General features: G+C 39.5%; 1 protein-coding gene across 6 annotated transcripts in view; it reads right to left on the bottom strand.

The window, feature by feature from the left end:
• Positions 1–21,656, bottom strand: part of LOC135298600 (bifunctional heparan sulfate N-deacetylase/N-sulfotransferase 3) — a 252,631-nt gene that overhangs the window by 17,391 nt on the left and 213,584 nt on the right. For 5 of the 6 annotated variants that reach the window (XM_064416354.1, XM_064416353.1, XM_064416352.1 and 2 more), the window contains 4 exons: positions 10,685–10,772; positions 9,963–10,117; positions 7,007–7,192; positions 4,426–4,554 (listed from right to left, as the gene is read on the bottom strand). In XM_064416354.1, coding sequence (XP_064272424.1) covers positions 4,426–4,554; positions 7,007–7,192; positions 9,963–10,117; positions 10,685–10,772 — 558 coding nt within the window. Of the gene's footprint in view, positions 1–4,425; positions 4,555–7,006; positions 7,193–9,962; positions 10,118–10,684; positions 10,773–20,085; positions 20,269–21,656 lie in introns of those variants that run through there. The other variant, XM_064416356.1, reaches the window with a different exon arrangement.

Raw genomic sequence — 21,656 nt, 5'->3', positions numbered from 1 at the left:
AAGAATTTTAAGGATCACAGAAACGTAAAGATTTCTGATTGCCACAGTTTCAATGCATTTCCTGCCCACTGTTACAAGGAATCAACTGTAAAGAGACAGATATTCCGGTCTGTTCTACAGCCTCTCCACAGTGCCTTATTCACTTTTCTTATTTCACCCACAAAATATCAGACAGTGTCTGGCTTTTAGGAGTGGGTTTTAAAGAATAGATAGGAAGGCAAAGAATACTTGTGCTCTGCAGTCAGCCAAAATGCTTGGCCAAACTGATTTCTCCCCCTGCCCTGCCTGATGGCAACTATTGCTTGAGTTACAGGCATGAGAGGACAGGGAAGAAATTAAATCGATGCCTTTCTCACCTATGAAATGGAGCAAGTCTGTCAAACTGAACCATCTTTCCTGCTTCTCACACTCAGTACAGTTAAATACGAGGCTGTGCCAAGCAAGATGGACAGAAAGGGAAGACCTGAGTCTGAATATCTTTGATTTGGATTTTCTTCTGTAGTGCCAATTCAGGGTCACATTAAGATACAGCAAGTTCTGCTGATGCTCATACAAATCCTCTCATTTTCAGTGCTAAAGGAGATAATTTCTCCCTTGCTGCAAGTCAATTAGCTTAATAACAGCTCTACTCACTGCAACTGGGGAGAGGTAAAAATTAGAAGAAAATAATACTTAGAACCGAATGCACACAAAGATTACCATTATTTTAAGATCAGTCGAAGGGCCTGAAGCATTAACAGCCTTTCCTCTTCATCAGCACTGCTGTAACCATGTCAAGAGCACACAGCTGGCTACACATTAGTTTCATTGTTGGACTGTCAACCATTTGAAGGCTTTCACCAAATTCCTCTCCACAGGGCATTTTCCCTTTTCTTTCCATCTGCAGACACACAGTACTTTGCAAGGAAGTGCATGTAAGTGCACGTAATGCAATTACTGCATTCTATTTGTTCTTCTTAGGGGTAGAAAAGGTATAGAAAAATTTCATGGACTGTTGGTTACCCTTCAACATTCATCTCATAGGATAGAAAAGCTCCAGATCTGTATCTTCTGCAGTTCAAAGGATCTGAGAAGCAATGGTACAGTTGACAGCAGTGTCTACACCAACCCCTTCATTATACATAGCCCAAAACCTAATGGCTCACTTCCTACAAGGGGCAGATTTAGGAAACTGGTACAATTTCATTCTAAGAAACACTGAGCAGAAATTTGTTTTACTAATCCAAGAACATAGCCACATATTGCAGAGAGAGATGAATCTGAAATCACTGAACATTCTAACCAGTTTATCAGGAAAAATACTTGCTAACATGTTTTAAGGACAGTGCAGTGGTATGAAAACCAGTAACAATGTGAGACAATAAACCACAGATGTGTCTGACTGGATAAGATACTCATCACTACACATTTCTACAATGCACGTTTTCCTTGTGGCTTTGCCCCAGAAATCCCTGGCTAAATCAGCACAAGTCCCTCAACCTCCCTGTAAGTCAATTATTCACTGATAATGTGGGAGAAATAATGCCACTATGCCAATAATACAGGCTGCTGAAGCTTGCTTTTTCTTTTCCTGTGAAACATTTTGTGCAAGATTCTGATATAGCACGATCTCGCCCAAGGGCCGCTGCAGCCAGCAAGATCTTGAACAGGAGACAGACACACAAAATAGTACTTCAAGAGTGGGTAACAGTGTTCTCTTAGTGCTTGGGCTCTTTTTCAGCTTGGTGGCAGTTTCAGACTTTGGGATGGCTTACAGGAACAATGGTCAGGATCAGGTCCCAGTACCAATGCAAACCACAGGAGCACACCCTGCCAGCCGTGAGATTTGCTGCTCCACCAAACCAACTGCTGGTTCCCAGTTCCACAAACAGCATCTGCAGAACAGGATTTCCTGAGGCCTTCCATACCTGCAGAACGTACAATGCTCTGGGAACAGGGCCATCCCACTGGTTCTCATGGCAAAAACTCACAGCTGCACACATGGTCCTGTGCTTTCTTGTGGCTTATCCTCCTCCACGGTGGTTGATTGAGCACACCATAAGGAGGAAGAGACTCTCTTACACCACTGCACAGCCAAAGCACTGAGAAATTCTGGGCTTCATTCTTACGGGCACTTATTTCAGAGTAGGGTACTCAGTTCCTGAAATCTCAGCCCGGTAACTTACACTTCAAAAATTATATTCACTTCCAAATTAGATATAATGAAGAAATTTGGTAAGATTAACATTTAATCCACACTCACATTTCCCAGTATTTATGTACTCATTGCTGAGAACATTGTTTAGCTGACATTGTAATGATTCATGGGTGGTGTTTTCTGTTCTTAGTTTTGTACCAGTGAAAAATAACATTTTGAAAATGCCTCATAATGGAATTTTTGCATCTTCTCAACAGCTGTGTGTTTCACATAAAGAAATCCCAGCAATTTTAATGAAAACACAAGAAAGCTTATGAAATCCAAAATGCTGCTCCATAATTACACTCCTAAAGCTCCTTAGTCTTCATTTTAATGCCTAAATTTTTGCCCAACTTTGACTTGCAAACTATGACATAAATACATGCAAAACCTAAACCCCACAAATACAAAAACCTCAGTCTTTAAACTGACTATGTGCCAGGCTAATGTTTAGAACCTCAGGAACTGTTTATAGGCAGATATTTAGAAACCAGATGCATTGCATTTTCAAAGGCATTCCTTAGAAGGAGTCTTGGGCAAATTTTAGCATAACACTCATTTACAGTTATATTTAGAAAACACTGCATTTAGCGTCTCTTCTTTTAGCCTGTATTGTATTTGGAATATCATAATTTTCAGAAGCAAGTGATCACACAGTCTACACAGCAATGCATGAACCAAAGACCTAACTGTAATGTGTAAAAAGACATTGCTGTACTCACGTTCCAGGATGTCAGGCAGACATGATCAAACCTCCATGATGACTATCAACAATCAGGGATGTTTCACTGCTTGTCTTCCCTTCCAGTCTCTTAATTCTTTTTATTTAAAAGGCTTATGCCTCAAGCACTCATATTAAATGTTGATGTTTCCCTACATTGTAAAATAGTTTTTGGCTGTTGTGGCTGTATTTAAAGGTGGAATATATTGTTCTGTGCCTTCCTCTAATTTGCTCACCTAGTAACTTCTAGTCAAAACCCACATATTGCCAAAGGACTGCTATGGTGCCAATACCCTCCCCACCCAATGAATTTTCCAGGTCTCAGCTCTATTAACCTGGGGTTGGAAGCAGATGGACTTGAAGGTCCTTTCCACCCTAAGCCATTCTATGAGTGATTCCATGCTGTGCCTGGAATGATACACATCATCAAAGACAAGACTGCCATCACTGCCACCCTCTAGAAGGGAAACCACATGTGTGCTAAGGAAGGGAAGTTTTTATTTCCCAATTCTGCTATGTGAACATGAAAAAGGGGAACAAAATACAGTAACTGCTCTCAAAGAGCCAGAACTATAACCTGAAAGAATCTGGGGCTTGAAAAATATACCTGCATGTAAATTGCTGAAATAACTTTCAGAAGTGGTTTTCCTTTGGACTGCATTACATTGCAAAAGATTAAAAAAGGGCACAAAATGTTTAGGCTTATTCAAAAAAATATTTAGGTTATTCAAAAAGATTTGAGTAGAAATATATTTTGTTCCCTTTGGTGTTCCCAGTGACTACATTTCTATAAAACAGCAGAATTTTATTTATACCTTTTACTTGGATCCCAAATGAAAACCTTGTCCAAAAGGTCAGTTTTGAGGCAGCTGACCTAATCCCACCCATTTTGAAGTACTACACTGCTCTCTTCTGTCAGTGTTCTGTAGTCTCAGCACCTCACTTGTTTATCTTCCATTAAAGAGAAATGAAAGGTTAAGCAGATATGGTTCATTTACTCAGATCTTTTCTTTCAACTGTGTGGTTCTTTTACTTGGATCTCCTCTTGGAAGCTGCTATGAGAGAGCAACTGAAATTTCTCCAAACTGACTGGAGCCCAAGCATTCCTTTCTTGCATCCTTCTCACCTCAATAAGTGCTCCCAAGACTTGGCATCAGCAGAGATGATGAGACTTAGGCACAGCAGAGAAATGAACTTGACCTGAGATACTCATAGCAGTTCTTCACATTGGAATTCTCTGAAATATTAAATCTCAGGGCCCTTATTTCATGCAAAAAGTAAAGAACAAGAGAGGCTGGCACTGCTGCATTACTAACAAAACAGATGTCAAAAAAAGGTGCAGACTGCTTTGTACAACTAACAGAACATATATAATATTAGATCTTAATTTAAATAATTGAAAAAGCAAAAGAACTCCCTGTCAGTAACTATTACTGTTTGGGAGACCCAGCTGATCAGCCCTTGAACATTCAGTAACTTTTTCTTCAATTAATTTTTAAAAAACATTTAAAAATTCCACTGTACTTACTGGATTGAGAACCACTGTGAAGAACAACTCCCCTCCTTGAATACTTTTGTCTAATTCCTTTGGACCTCCAGGATACTCTTTATAGAAAATGGTGTGCGTGAACAAGCCACAAGTTTGCCTAGGAAGCACCTGAATTTATGAAAAATACATAAAAAAATCAAGAGCTTATACTTTTAATGAGATTATAAAAGCCAGACAAGTAACACATAACAGATAATTGCTGGGTATATTTGGCCTCTCAACTTTGCTGGAAATCAATACTGATCTAGATGAATTATTGTCACTAAAATCATAACATCCAAAACTTCATCATATTTTGTTTGAAATTGGAGACTGATCTCTATCACCAAATTAAAATTCCAGAGTCTCCTGTAACTCATTCTGTCCATAACACCTCATCCTAAATCCAAGTATTTGAAATTTAAAATTTTAAAATAATGTGAAAGATAATCTAAAATATTATCAGTCTATATCGTATCAATCAGTTCCACTTTTATCGGAATGATGGCTTTGTTGTAAATTTAAACTGTAATTGGAAAGGCAAATTGTGTTTTCTTTGGCTTAGGCATCACCACCAATAATTCTACTCTGACACATGGGGAAATTTACCAGTAATGCTCACCTTATAAGAAAGATTTACTTCTCATTCAACTGTGCTATTTTTTTTAAGACTGGCTGAAATATGCAATACAAGCAAAATTATTTTTAAAAACATTCCAAGAACAAATCTTTTGAATATGAAGAATTACTAAATGCTGTTATGTTTTTCATCAGAAACTCAAAATATTTTCTCCTGTATTCAGAAAATAATTTACTGGAGAGTATTTAAATCATGTCTATTCCTTATGGGAAATCAACAGCTAAGTATGGAAGTTCACGTATAATGCTTTGCTGGGATTGTTATGATAAATTAACTTTTTCAGCATACAAATGCCTTATTTAACACTGACTGTGGTTTTGTAGATACTCTTTATTTCTTGCAGTTTAATTTCTCAACATTTTTTTTCTTGTGACATAGAGAATACTGTGATCACGGATTGTAAACTATGTTGTCAGAAAATGTATGGAATTTGTACATCTGCTATAGAGTTGCCTAAATTTTAAAAAAACATTTGGATTTCATAGAGGAAATATGAGAACAATTTTTCACAGAGGCAGGGAATGAAGATGTACTGGATGGGAGGTGCTCTGACAAATCTTACACAACGATGCTCCTACTGAGTGTGCTCATTACTATTAGCCTGCAGATGTAAAATATTGATGCATTTGCCCCGGAGAACTGAAAGCCTGAGACTCCCTGAACAGGTGGTTTTATATGACTGGTTTTGGAAATAGATTTTTGGCTGCAGTGTCCCTGTGTTAAATCTCATTATGTGTCTTCAAATGACGTGTTTTTACAAATATTTATGGAAGGGATTTTTGGAGATTCTGAGTCAATCTGTCTTTCCCAAATGCTTTGTGCTCCCTAAGCACATCCACAAACCCATTTTCTCACAGGCAGTGATTGCTTTGAGAACAAACTGTAGCTCAACCCTATATTGGTGTCAGTTTTGTTCCTAGATTTCTGGAGATCATTTTCATTTGCTTCACCCAAAAATAGATCAAAATGTTAAAATACTACTACTTAGCTCAGGAAAGTGGTATCCATAGCAACCCCAGAACAATACCAGAATTCTGTTCTAAGTGTTGTGCCAAGGCTCTCGACCTCCCAAAAGTGCCTGTTGCAGCCAGAGGTACAACAGGGCCTCCATTCACTGCTCTCCCCCACACTCCAAAAGAAAGTTACTTGGGAACATGCCACCAAGTATTTTGGAAAGCTGTTTTGAAATACTTCTGAGGTAATAATGCTGAGATGTGAACCTGAAATAGCCTCCACCCCAGTGCCCTGATGGCAACAGCACAACGCCTTCCGTGTCAGTTGGGTACCAGCCCTTCCTTTGGCACTCGTGGCTGTCAGTGACAGTGCTGGAATTCATGTAATTCAGGAAAACAGTGGGGGTTGAGAGCACTTTGGTAGCCTGCAGGTGGTGTGGGGGGTGTCTTCCCTACCCGCAGCTCCTGAGGCTCTGGGTTAAACCAGGCTGCAAAGCCCAGCCTGCATTTGTGTACGGCAGGAAGCCAAACCAGGGCAGCCACGCACAGTTCCTAGGGAAGACAAAAACATGTACCCACCCAGATGCAGATTCTGAGGTGGCATAACCCGGCAATACTCTTTTGCAGTTAATGGTACCATGCAAATTAAAAACCTGATAGAAATCTAACCCAGCATATTGTGTTAAATGATGCAAAACTGACTTTTTCCTTGAGCTCTCTGAACCAGCGTTAACCACAGGACTAGAACAGCTAACAGCCTCTTAACTGCTGTCAGCAGGGTGCCTGGATGCCACCTTCATCAGCAGAAACATCACCAGCAACAGACTGATTTTAATTAACAAGACACTGTGAAATATACCTTGCTCCTTATGCATAAGAATATGTGCTTCTCACAGTGTGAACTCTCAGGATACCCTGCTTTTCCACTTAAAAGGAAATTGTTCATGAAATGGCAGAGTACAAAATGAACATCAGCAACACAACTCACCATGATGTTTTTGTGGATGAAGCCTCGTCTATACCTTGCAGGTTTCAGATGTGGGTATTCTTCTGTGCTGGTTACTCTGATGTTCCAGACCTTTTTCCAGGCATCATAAAGTTGAACGTGTACTGGATAGACTCCTGAGTGGTGTGGAGCCACTGCATAGCCCAGGTCAGTTGGAATACCATGTTCCTAAAACATGACAGAACAATGGCTGCACTCAAAAATTTAAGAAACTTGATGTTTGGCATTTCTTAAATGCTTTGTTTGTCCGAAACAGGTCTGAAATGCAAATAACAGTAATATCAAAATATGATGATCTGGAAGGAGATGGAGGGCAGCATGGTGAAGAAGAAACACAGGATTTTAAGACAAAAGCCTTTTTATAAAATATTTTGTGAGTAGGCAGGGAAGAAGGATATAAATGCATTTTACATTGGTTTATTTGATCTACATGAAACAGAAAGCTGCACACTTTCAAGTTCTTGCAAGGAATTTGTTCACAAACTCTGGTTTCAGAGAGATAATCTCTGGCACATACTGAACACAACACGTAGCATTTGGCAGCTACAGCCACAAAACACAATTTCCACTACATATCCCTTCCCAATTACTTGGACGAGGAGCTGAATTTCAGAGTCACTGCATTTTCCCTCTAGTCCATTCAAAAGACAAATCCATTTTCAATATCCAGCTTAACTATTTCAGTGTCATGTTAAAAATGGAAGAAAGATAACCACTTGTAACAGTGTACAGGCAGATGCTGTACAGTAAACCCTTCTGTAGCCCACTGACTGTTTTTGAAGACTGTTGGCATTTATAGTGTGTACATACCTTGGTGCCATTACATTCTCTCCACAATGCATTTTCCTTTAGGTTACTTTTCAAAGGAACAGAATATAGCAGATATTCCTTCAGTCAGATCAGTGGAATGGACAGTCCATAAAATAGCATTTTGCCATGATTTAGGAAGACTGCCTTTGCACTGCCTTTGAATTCTTAGAGATTTTAAAATGGCTTGAATTGATACAGTCATCTTCACCATATTTCCTAATCATACTGTGTATGCAAAGCATTGGCTGATACCTAGACCTCTTCCTTTGAATAAACTAAGTACTAAGGAACATGAAAATCTCTAGGAATATGGGCGTGTGATGTTAGTAAAACCATTCATTGTAACAGACACGCCTGCTTCAATCACAGCGGAGAACCCTGAGTTCTCTAGGTTTAAAGAATGGTGAAATTCTTGTTTCCCTTTAGGAATTTATGTCACAGAGAAAGGGCACCATGTGTAATCTGCCAACCAGGAATGAGTAACATCTGCCCTCCTGGCAGTACTGCATGAGAAGATAAAGAGTAGATACTCCATCAGTTACGCCGCTTTACACGATTTAATTCCATCACAGATAATCCAATTCTTCTTCCTTTTATCTTTCTTACTGCCCTTAAGCATGCATAAACATCAGAAAGGAAAATATTCACAGATCATGTAAGAAATTGGATTCTCTAACATCCCACTGCATCTCCTTCATTTATCTATAAACAAAAGTCTGATTTTAAAGGCTTCTCCCCTCAAGTTTCACAATAGGCAGTAATAAGAACGTAATCTAAATCTTTCACTTTAATAAGGGGCCTACCATCTTCAATGAAGTAATGTCTCCATTATTCCTCACTGACTGTTATTCCCCAGTTGAGCATCTCCCATACAATACACACATTGAGTGAAAAATGCACGAGGCATTGGCAATATCAGCCTCTTTCAAAGAAGTGGCTGCTTCTCTCTGTTTTAATTTAAATGCTCTGAGCATATGAAAGACAGTGAGTAGCTTCATGTCTGTATGCCTAAACATGAAAAAAATTAATAGCAAGTATCTGTAAGCATTAAGAGCATTGAAAGTAGTGAAGAAAATGGCAATTGCTGAAGTTACATAAACCAGGGTTGAAAATGCATTGTCCTTTTAACACTCTAATGATTACATCCTGCACACTAACCCCAGAGGATGTCTTAAATCACACTGAACTACAAGGACCCATTTTATTTCCAGTGGAGCTTGCACCAGTACACAGAATCATATGAAAAGTGCAATTCTGGACACAAGATTTTTAAATTTTCAGGAATCTAACACCTACTGTAATGCTTTCTTGAAAGGAAACATTAAAGTAGAGCTGTCCTGTACTCAGTACAACTACAGTTTACAGCAAGCTAGGTGAAGTCTTTGTTGGAAAGAAAGCTTGTCTCACTTAAAAGCCAAGATTTCAAATACAAACTTTAATTGGCTGATAGTCAGGTCTGTCCTGTTCTCCTACACTCACTGACACATGACCATTAAGTACATTCTTTGTTCTTCTAGTATTTCAAATCCCCCTGCTCCTTCCAGGAACAAAGACACCACCTGCCAGCTAAAGAGCAACCAGTGGATTTTGAAAAGGAAGAAGTAAAATTAGGCTGTTGTAAGAGCAAAAGCAGTTCAGCAAAAAAGTTGTGTCTGCTGAGATATTTTGATACGATTAGGTCTTAACACCAGAGCCCCTCTTCAGACAAATAACACATTTTATGTATGGCAATTTTGGTTTATTGTATGAATTTAACTGTGATCTGTTTCTCCAATATCCTCAGACCTAAAATCTGTTTTGATTTTTTCTTGTATTCTCGCTGAAACATTTTGATTCAGAGCTTTGCTGTGAATAAATAATTAGTAAAGGCAATGCTTTTCAAAACAAGTTTACATAAAGTTGATGCAAAGGGAATATATAAGATATTATTGGGTATCACTGCAGAATTGCATCTTTGAAAATGTGGTACACTTACCTAACCCTAACATCCAGTGATTTCACCGAGTCATTTGCTACCTTTCAATGGAGTATTTATTCTTTCAGAAATGTGGGGGTTTTTTTCCAGTTTAAACAGAATAATGGTTTCTGAGTACCTAAATTAAATAAAAAATGCAAAAATAGAACTCACTAAGGCAAATTTTTTGTTGAGGATCATCTGCTCCACCAGTGAGGACTCATTGTGGAAGAGGTGTGGCTGCATGTGACTCCACATGTGGGGAAACCACCAGAACTCATCCACAGATCTCAGCAGCAGGTCATCACCCTCATCCTCCTCCTCAGTCCCTGCAGAGGAAATAAAAAAAAAGAACAAAAAAAACCCCTCAAACATTTCTGAAGTAAAGTTTCTACTTTTATTATATTTTTACAGACTTTGGAAACACTAAGAATGATATTAACATAATAAACTGTGACCAGTTAAAATACTTCCTGCTGAGGCACTGGTGACAAAATGGGACCACTTGGCTGGCCCACATCCTATTTAATACTCTTTCTTTTATCTCTCCTATTTCTATATGGTTTGAAAACAAAATTATTTTAAGGGATAATATCTATATTATTGTATTTCTACAGCACAGATGAAACAACCACAAGGCTAAACTGTGGTAGCTCAACAGATCCCTCATGAAATCAATACAAAATTTTATGTGATTGGTGGAATTTACCACTCAAAAGTAGACTGAAACCAGCTAAATTTTAATAAAAAGGGGAGAGGCAATTAATTTGTTCCACACCAGCAACTAATGCAGGAACACAGCATACTAAAGCCCTTAAGATTCCATCATTCCTACTTGTCCTCACACTAGACAGAACACCATCTAAATCAAAGTAATTTTAGTGTTTCATTCTTACCTGTGTGATAAAATTTTCCTGAAAATCCCAGGTTAAAAGTAAAATTTGTAATCTGGGCTCTCAAAAGATTCTGAGTATCAAGCAGGGCCTGAAAAAGAAGCAAACCAGCACATAAACATATCTGTAGAGAACACAACCTGGCAAACACACTTAGTATAACAATATAAATATTTTTACAGTGCCTTTTCAATTGGTTTTACTATTTAAAAACAGCTCTTTATGTCCAACAGATAAATACAGATATTTTTACTAGCACATAAAGATTAAAGACCGTATGAAAACTCCATAATTTTCCTCATGAAGATAACCAGCTACCAATGCTGGGTTACTCCCTGAATCATGAGATAGGAAAAGGCACGCAGAGAGAAAAGACCTTCTACCAGTCACTCAGTAAACCTGGGCCACAGCCAGGAATTCATTTCAGATCTCTTGTGCCCCCCAGCACTGCTCCATTCACAAGGGTGAAGAACAACTGTCAGAGCTACATTTCTCTGCATCAGCTCAAGTATATCCACAGCATTTCAGTCATGTTTCAAAATCACGGGCAAGGCGAAAAGAAAAATCTAGAGAGACAGCAAGAAGCTAAATCAAACCTATTCCACATGAAAGAACTGGATCACAGATTCCCCCAAACTCTGACTCATTTCTCAGACAGTGAGCATACTGACTGTCACATCTGTGTACTTCCACTAAAGCAGTACAAACAAAATAACAGCACGTAGGAAGAAGGGGGAAGCATTATTCATCAGGTACAGCTTCACTCATTGGTTTCAATATGCTCTTCTTGATTTGTTACTCCTAAAATTTACATATCACATTCAGGAGTTCTCTCCCAAACCCTTACACCCTGCTGGTCTCTCGTTCAGTCTTCCAGGTGGAACACAGAAATCCAGCCTTCCAAACTTTGCAAAGCAAAACCAAACAGATGAACAAAGGTCACAGAAAAGTTTTCCAAGTCAACATACAGTATAGCACAATGATTTTAATAAAGTGGCTGAAAACATTACTACTGTCACAGAAGCAAAACTGTGTTATGAATGGGGAATGTATTTAACAGCACAAAAAGATGAAAATGACTGGAGCTTTCCAAAGGTTGAAAGGTCTAGCAGGCACCCTACTCTTGAAACGCAAAGACAACTCAGTGTCTCGAAAAATATGATCCAGTAATTTTAATTACTTTCCCTGGACATTTTCATTATATAAGTGATTTGCCTACAATTATATGCCAATGACAACAAAATACTAGAAAGTCCACTCCAGTTGAGGTATTAAGGACAGTACACTCAACTTACAATTCCTTAAAATATGACCCATTTTACAAATTGAGGCTATATCCACCTTATTAGAGCATACAAGCTCTTTTTCAGGTCTTTCCCAGGTGTCACCTGGTAAAGATCATCATCTTTTCCTGCAAAGCCTGAAAAATGTCCTGTGAACAAGAGACATTCTAAAGAAATGAGCACAATGAAGCACAGAATGGAGATAATTGAAACCAAACTCCAGACTTAAAGAGATGAACATTAAGAGAATAATAGTGCAACGCTGTAACGAGAGCTTTTGCACAGGCAGAGAGGGCAAAGATCTCCAAGGGGGCTTCTTATTCTAATGAAAAGCAGCAAATGTGCACAGGACTTACATGAAAACCAACCCTGGGCTGCTTGGAACCTCCTCAATGATACAGCTTTATCTCAGTGTGGTTAAAAAGGTAGGAGGCAAATAACCCAGCTATTCCCCCTAGTGTAAGGGGACACATTGTTGAGGGGAAGGGACCCTGAGCACAGCCTGACAGCGAGGTGGCACGAAGGGCTGCTCACTTCTGTCCCTCCACGTTAAGAGCTGGGAGCATTTTTTGAGCTGAAGGTTTTACGCTGTACTTTCTAACACCTAACACCTTCCCAGCTTGTCACCCCCGGTCTGGTCTCCGCCCAGCAGGATGGAAAACTAAAATGACAAGAGGCTTTTAAAAGGGAGGAGGGAGAAAGGTGGCAAAAGGCCCAAGACATTTCTGTAACAATGCAACACAGAGCTCACTTCTTCACTAGGAATTAATTTTGCCAGTGTGGCTCCTACCTTCTTGCCTTGTGTTGGGAACATATCAGCTGATTCCAATGGTGTACCTGCTCTGCCTTCAAAGAGGGAGGCCACAGACCTGCTGTGAACCACTCTGGGTACACACAAACTGAGCTAACATTTGAGTTGTCGTGCCTATGATTATTTTCTGGGCGACTTGACATTTTACTCATCTTTCAGGTTCTAAAAACAAAATGTTAAAACTCATGAAAAATATATAGTAGCAGATGGCAGGGTGTATTACTGTGAGTTTCCATCAGAAAGACAGAAAGAGAGAAATGTAGGGGGACTAAAAGCCTGAAATTTCATTTTTACATGCTGTTTTATAAGCTGAAGGTAAACTGCTGGTATTTTCTGGATATTTTATACCTGTTTATGAACAGCACTTCTGGGTATCTGTATGAGATGTTACATAAATACACCAGTACTGAAGATTATATTTTAGAACCACCTAGTCAAGTCTTCCTATGTTTATAAATAATTATTTAGTACATGTTATATTTCTGCTGGTACTATAAGGAAAATAAAACACCTTGGCTGCATAATCCCTTTCATGTACACAGCTTCAATGGAGTACTTTCTTTTGAAGTTTTCCTAAGCTCACAGACTAAGTTTAGGAAATTCCTAGTGCCAGAAATCAAATGTAAATGTTCAATATGTGATGAAAGACCCCTTTCTTCACTAATAGCAAAAATCAAAATCTCAAAAAAGGCCCTGTTACAAATCAAGGGATAGACACAAGTTATCCTGACAGCAAAACAACGGACTTTCTCATCTCTCAAACAGAGGACAGAGGCATGGACAGATGACATGGGCTGTCTCAAGTTTTTGTTCAAGTAAATCAGCTGAAAAGCCAAGGATAAAATTCCTGTCTTCAAACCTGCTTCCCACTTCCATAGCCAGGAAGCCATCCCGCCCTCAAATACCTCAATGTGATTTCACTTCAGAGCCTGCCACAGAAAAGCTCCAAGTGTCAGCCCGTCTTCAGCCAACAGACAGTTGTAATTTCTTCAACAACAACACAAATATTCAGACTCAAAAGCCTCGACTGATCAAAGGAATAAATCAAGATTGCCTTGTTGAACCCTGGTTCACCAAAGAGGAATGACACCTTCTTTGTGCAGTCACACCAATATATTTATGACTATTTTCTTGCTGAAAAGCTACTAAAGAACTCAGGCACTTGAAAAGAGAAATAGTTCAATAAGCTGGTAATTCTGTTTGTAATCACGTACATTTCAACTAAATTGGCAAGCAGACAGACAGAGCCTCACAGTGCTGCAGCATTAACATCCCACACTTCACATCAGTACATGTTTTCATGTCAGCAACAAATGCAAGGGCAGCTTCATCATTTTCCAGAAAGTCCTTCACCTCCTTTTTTTTGGGAAACAGAGCTCATCTCATCTCTCAACGCTTGCTTGCTCAACTGTCAGTAAAAACTGTCTGAAAATACTATCAAAGGGGCCATTAAATTAGGAGTTATTTTGCTTTTGAGTAAAATTTCTGATGCTGTGTTGGCTCTTCAATAAAGGCAAGGACCTTCTGAAAAGGAAGGACAAATGCATAGAAAGTGCAATGTGAAAGCACCTGAGTTAAGCAGAGCAAGCCCCTCTAGGGGAGCTCTTATTCAGAAGTAACTTTAATTTTTCCATATTGTATTTCTTCTGTAACCCCTGCAAGAGAGGGAAGAACCAGAAGTAAAGCCATTATCTGAGTGCAGCTCTTGGTGTAGAGAGGTTCAATGAGCTGTAACAGATGCAATGTCCTTTTACTCTGCACTTTTTGGGACACCACTTTGCCTTTTCCTGCTCTGGGAGTGCTGCTCAGGTAGTGGCACAGCACCTGCCTCCCTCCCCCTCCTCCTCCTGCAAGACCCGGGGTGTTGGGAAGCAGCACGACGAGCAGCAACAAAAGACAGCCTCAGTGAAGGCCAGCCTGAGTGTCTGGGAATCAGGATTTCATTGGACTTCTGAGGAAAAATTATTCCTTCATGATAAATTATGTATTTTAGAACATCATTAAAATACAATGACTACTCTTTCTGGATTTCCAAGAGTAGCAATTTGACACCCATTACCATAAACATTTAATCTATGCGGGAGAAAGAATAATTGCTTTGGGTATAGGGATGTACCTGAAAAAAACATTTTATCTATCCTTCAGACAAAAGGACAAGAAAGCTTCATTTGTCTTTGTGCACTCTCAGCAGAGCTGACACTATAGAGAGGGCAAGAGAAAAAAACAAAGAAAACTTTTGGCTTTTTCTGCAGAGTGTTTTGCTGCCAGAGAACAGGTAACCCAATTTTCCCTCTATGTGTCAATAAAGTATCAGCTGGTGCCCAATTATGTACCCCCTAAGTTTTTTAGTGTCCAATAGAAGAAAAAAATTCAGGAGCCACAACTTCACCTTAGGGTCCAAAACTTATGTGTCCAGTGAAGGATCCTTAAAATATAAAGAGCCACTTTGGAAAACGTTGCTCAAATGATTTCAATAAAAAGTTTTTTCATCAGGATACACTGTTTTAAATATCACCAGGTCTTCCTTTAGAGTTGTTTTTTTTTACCCATACAATAATGATCTTGATGATAGTGCAATTATGTATTTTCAAGTAATTAGGCTCTTTCATCTAGGTAAATCATTTGGACAACCAAGAGATTTAAGAAATATTTCTAACTTCCTTCACCAACTTCTCACTTCTTGGAGCCTGAGGTACCAGCTAATGAGAACTGAGCTAATTACGGCAAGGTAACTTGAAGGTTATAAATACTTGGTGCCAATAGTACTTAATACAGAAAAGTAATTAGCATGCTGTTTTCAGGGTTCTGTCTGAACTTCGGCTTTATTAGCTCTTAATTAAACTGTACTTAGATGAAAGAGGTTACTGTTACTAAACAGCTAAACGATCTCGTTATTTTGCAGTTAGCAGAAATAAAATCCTGCAGTTCTTTTAATTAAAGGTCAAAAAAAAATCCCAAGTCGGTTGAAACAGAACTAATAAAACACCCTACTCCTACCTATTTTCTCCTGGATTTTGGTCAGTTTTCAATAGAAATCTTGCTGGCTGCATTTCTACCTAATACTTGACCTGCTTATGTAATACCAAGAATTAAGAGGTGAATTCTGAGAGTATTACAGAACTCAGAGTAAAACCACAGTGGCTCTAAAACACGTTTAGAATCTCCTGGTATTTTTAAGTTCGTGTGATCAGTACAGGCGATGGTCAATACAGAGGCAATGTGAGGTTTGTCAGCCCCAGTGGAAGCACTCCTGAGTCAGTCACACCCAGCCCCAGAGCTGCCTCAGCCCCGAGCACAACAGGCCATCCCCCAGATGATGTTCCAGGTCACTTCTGGGCCACTGCTCTGCCTGTTAGTCTGGCTTGTCTCCATTGCATCCCACCAGCAGCAGATACATTCTAAGGGTTGTTCATTGATTTGTGTTGACACTTGTCTGGCTCCCAGGAAATGTTAGGCATTATACCTCTGCATCCCTCAGTAGCCAACCCACACTTCTGCAGCTTCACATCCTGTCTGCAAGGGTGCACAGTGCTCTGTCACAGATAAAACAGTGCCATGGCTGTTCTGTCTAACTGGACACGTATTTTATAGCCACCCAGCTCAGAAAGGACAGAGGTTGTGATCCGAGCTCCCAGCTCCCCATTCATTATCAACAGCACATTTGCTCCTTATTTAATGCTTCCTCACAGGCCAGCTCCAGCTGCAGCTCCCACTGCAGGCAGCAGGCCCAGCAGGCAGATCTCGCTGCAGGACAAGGAGGGCTGCAGCACATCCCAATCCCTGACTGGGCCCTGTCACCCTGCCACTGGCAGGGGGTGGCTGGAAACACCTGCAAGGCTCAGCTCTGGAAGAAGATCAAGGTCTCATCTCTGAGCAGCAGAGAGCTCGGGGCTCAATGCATGCACTGGCAGCTGCAGCTGGGGCACTGCACCAGCTCTGCTCTGAGAAGTTGGTCTGTGGCCACGTTCCTCTGCCCAGAGCACCAAATCTTAGAGGTGCAGTTTCAGGCCTACCTATACACCATGGCATTCTGTAAAACACACTTTACCAAAATTTTGATTCCAAAACTGCTATTCCCAAGGTGCAATAGCCTGCAGCTCATTTCATGCTGCTGTGTACGACCTGCTCTCCATGTCAGGTCTCGAAAGCACCTCCTTCCCTTCCCGCTCTGCCTCACACATCCTACCCAGATAAGAAAGGAATGGTAATCTCACTCCAACCCCTTGCCAAGGGCAGGGACACCTTCCCCTAGACCAGGTTGCTCCAAGTCCTGTCCAACCTGGCCTTGGACACTTCAAGGGGAGACCACAGCCTCTCTGAACAGCCTGTGCCAGGGCCTCACCACCCTCACTGCAAAAATCCCTCCTTCCTGATGTCCAGTGTAAATCTACCCTCTGTCAATTTAATTCCTGGACTGACAGAGGCAGACTGTGAAATAAAAAAATAAAGATCCATTTCTTTAGGTAATGAAAGTAAAAATGTAGTGTCAGTGTTACATATATCAAATCCAAGAGAGTGTGAATATGGCAGTCTGGAAAAACCTCAGCCTTACTTTTATCTTCAGTGCCAATATTCTCTGGACACCAAAGTCTGAGCCTGGACAAACTAAGACCCACTTATCCCCAAAAGGCCTACAGGCTGTGCTTCCTGCTCAGCACAATATTAAATAAATAAGATTTCAAGTCTGGTCTATAGCATTATCTAAACAATCAGACCTCAAGAGTGGGTGAAATTTATCTATTTTTCCATCGCACACAGAATTCAAAGTATTTAAATTTTGACACTGCTTTCCCACAGAGTAACAAATGGCCACACTTACAATATAAACCTACTACATGATTACAGAAGAACTCAACTCCACAGACCAAGGTATAACAAGGGGCTATTTAGGTACCTTGGAAGAAGTATTGGAGACTACAAGCTATGTCTAAAATGCTGACACCAAGCAAAGAGAAACACCTTGGGGTTTGTTCACCTCTCAGCTGATACTTCCCCCCCCAGGTAAGACTAAAGCACAGTACTTGTGTTAATTCTCTACATTCTAGAGAACAAAGAGTGCAAATGAAACAAGACTCAAACCCTGTAATCTAGATAAAAACCAAAATAAACTGGTTGCTCTCCCTGATTAGCAAACACAACAAAAATACCACATTACTGGCATATTAAATAAAGATTATTCCACGTGCTGGGCAATGCATCAATGCCTCACAGCTCATTCACAAATGCTTCTTAGATGTTCTCTTTATTCCTAATAAGAGCCCAAAAGATTCCTCTGCTTCTTATACTCTTTCTGAATAAAAATAGCTATCTACCTCTGTCCCTGTGTTTCAGATGAGCTAAGAAAAACCCAAAAGTTTTTTCTATGTTTCATCTTAACTGACAGGAAAAAACAATCTTTAACAAAAAAATTTTCATTTTGTCACTCTGTCTGAAAGCTCCAGGTAAGATACAGATGGGAATTCAATGTTCAGATTGCTCACCAGCCAAGGGTCACAATTTATGGTTTTGTCCTTCTCTTTATGAGTAGTTCTAAAGCTCTTGAATGAAATTCCCCAGCTACATCAGCACTGGTATCAAAGAAATTGCAAAAAAAAAAAAAAAAAAACAAAAAAAAAAAAAAAAAAAAAAACCAAGAGAAAGTTTCCACAAAATAACAAATACACCTCTTTTCTCAAGCCATACTTTCATGATTATGTGCAGCCAACACAGAAATAACATAAAATTTTATTTCAAGCTAATAAGAACTTAGACAATTTCATTGACTCCCACATAGTAGTACTAAGTCTAAAGGATGTAACTGCAGAAAATCGCTGTGAAAAAGGGGTGGGGGAGTGGGATGATTTTGTTAGAAGTGTTAATGCAGGCCTTACCTGTTTTCAGGAGTGCTTGCATTCCTAAAAGACAGGATTACAAAAGCTAGGTGTGCCTAGATAAACATCCCAGCTGGCAAAGTCTACACTTGCAGCCTCAAACCAATGCACAGGAATCCAACCGAGCTCTGCATTTGATTTACTGCACGAGACTGAGAACATATCTTAAAACAAATCCCCTGCCAATATTATATTCCTTGCAATAGCATATTTCATACTCTTTTGCCAAATCTAATTTTTAAAGACTTACATAATGCTTCAACTTCCTTTTGGATATTAGCCTCTATTCTGCTGCTTTTATTCAGTCTACACTTTAATATCACTATGCCTTACATTAAATATTTTTATCCATCCTCACTGTTTATACCCTGCAGACATCTGCAGCCTATTGCTTTCTGTTTTGGTTGTCATTACTTACTGCATTCTTTAGCCTTTATTTTTTCATTTTTTTGCTCAGATGTTTCCTGATTATTCTGGTGTCTCTAAGCACTCTCCAAATATTTCTAATCCAGTAGTGAAGAACTGAGCACAACCTAGAAATCTCCTCAGTCAGTAAGATGAAGTACTTCACTGATGTAAAATATTTTTCATGGTCTGAGTTTAAATTCAGCTTACATTACAAACTTAGATACATTTTCGTATTCATCTTGTTTTAGGAGAGTCTCAGGATTACCATTTTCAACATTTCTGTTACCTTTAACAATGGCAGTGGGAAAGGACAAGGGATAAGAGGAATATCTTGCAGCATAAAATAACATTTTTTACAGAAATGCAAAATTGATTTTCAGCCTCCTTTTGAGTGCCATTAGCATTCTATCAAAGACAACTCTGAGCTATCTTTAGTCCAAGTCCATTTTAAAATGGAGAAGAGACATTTGGCGTATTCCTAGGATTGCTAACACTAAAAGGTGAGTAAATGGGAGCTTGAGGAAGGGCTGTGGCTTATTAGTTCCAGAAAAATGCAGTCAGTGTTCCCAAAGCAAATCAAACCGGTCTCCTCTGGAGAGCCTTTGTCATGTGGATTTACTGACCTGGGTTGGAATGGATTTGAGGAGCACTCTTTTTCACAGTCACAGACTTTTTTATTTGTCCTCACCACTGTTTCTATTTTCACGTGGATTGCAGTATAATTTCTGCAATATAAAGTGGTTTTAAATTTAATTTATTACTTATCTCAGATATGAAGCTACACTTTAAGGAGCAACAGTAATTCATCTCCAGGACTGTAAAGTGAAAGAAGGAATCTCCTAAAGAGTAACTACTTCTAAAAATTGGTCATAAGGTTTTTATGGTCTGTGCACAGAAAATAAACTGGAACAGGAAATAGATAGGGAATTGTTATTCCATGAGGGGCTACACATAAACTGGCAACCAATTGCTTTTCCTTCACATGGTTTTGTAAGCATGGTCACCTAGAATCAGTCATGTCATTGTACTGACCTTCCAGGCTGAACAGGAGAAGCAAGGCCACTTCCCATGCTGCTGTACTGTAAAGGAAACAAATGAATTAGGAGTCCCACTTCCACTCTCATTTTTCTCTTCTCGCCAGACTGTGCATCCTGATGTGACTGAAGAGCTGGACAGAGGAAGGCTCACTTTTGGTATCATGTTTTACAGTTAATGGCTTTGATTTCTAGATCTGTCTGCAGTTTGGTTTTTATTTGTTGGCTGTGAAAGTTTTATTCCCTTCTGTTAGCAGCAGGAAGTGGATGGCTAACTTGTCACTGAAAGAGCCCAGAATAAATCTTGCAGCAGCCACTCGTATGCTGCTGATGAATCTGTGCAGCTCTGCAGCAAGCTGTAATGCACTGTTATTGTTTGTATTATTGAGGTGCTTGCTGAAGAAAAAGAGCCTCTGACCAACAGAGCTTGCAATCCATGGAAAGAGAGGGACAGACAGACAGCAGCTTGTTTCCTAAACCACTGCAGAGTTTAGGTCATGCTGACAACACTCAAGGTGTGCAGAATCACATGCATTTTTTATCATGCCCATGAAAATACTCACCTACCTTCCTAAAGTGTGTACTTTTAAGTACACAGAGGAAGATAGAGCTTGCTAACCATGTGGCTGTGAAGCAAGAATTATCTCAGTGCATGCTGGCACACTGGCTGGACATAAGCATTTCTGATGGATCCCTTTGGATGGGAAGCCTTATGCTCAAGAGTAAAGATATCTCTGCATAATATATTAAGTCAAGGGAAAAACCAGAAACAGCATTACCAAGTATTCAGAGTTAGATCACTTGACCTCAGGTGAGTGTCATTCCTTAAGTTTCATTTAAAAGAGCTCTTGAATCAGAAAACTCCATTGAGAACAGGAAGACACCATTGTCACATTAAGCCTAAGGACAGCAAAGTATTCACCCCCACAGAGAAATATGGGGAATTTAAAAATGAAAACAAATTATTCTGATTTTCTGGAAAGATGCAAATGACTGAACCCATAGTGCACATCACCTTACTTGGGAAAGCACCAGCAGATGCAGAGAAGCCATGATTTCCTTAGCTTGGTTGTATCCTGAAGAAACCAAGGAGTGTATAACCAACAGTCAGATCAGGTGCTGGGGTACAAGAGCTTGAAGCAAATCAGCCTCTTTGCCCTCAAAGACCTCATGGGATTTACCATGCTAAGAAACAGTTTCTGCAGTCTCTCTGACACTAAAAAATTACAACTCAAATGCATTTTTCTTCTCTTAGCTACCTGACACTGAATTTGTAAAGGTAGTAGATGGGGCAATCCTTGACGTATCACTGTCTCAAGACTCAGGTCTGTATAAAAAATTTTTAGGTTTTCATGTACAGCATCAGAACATTACAATTCAAAAGCAAACCAAACAAAAGATTCAGTTATTCCAGTATTGCAAAACTAAACAGAGGGGAAAAAAACCCAGAAATGCATTTTTCAAAGAAAACCAAATACAAAATACCTGATGAGACAAACAAGAATTTCATCAAAAGCAGAATTAATGCAAACCACTGAATTTACAGGAATGAAGACTGCAATACCAAAA

Source organism: Passer domesticus, chromosome 4 (assembly GCF_036417665.1).
Source record: "Passer domesticus isolate bPasDom1 chromosome 4, bPasDom1.hap1, whole genome shotgun sequence".
NCBI lineage: Eukaryota > Metazoa > Chordata > Aves > Passeriformes > Passeridae > Passer > Passer domesticus.
The sequence above is the reverse complement of the archived record's forward strand: the minus strand, read 5'-3'. Positions and strand labels throughout refer to the sequence as shown.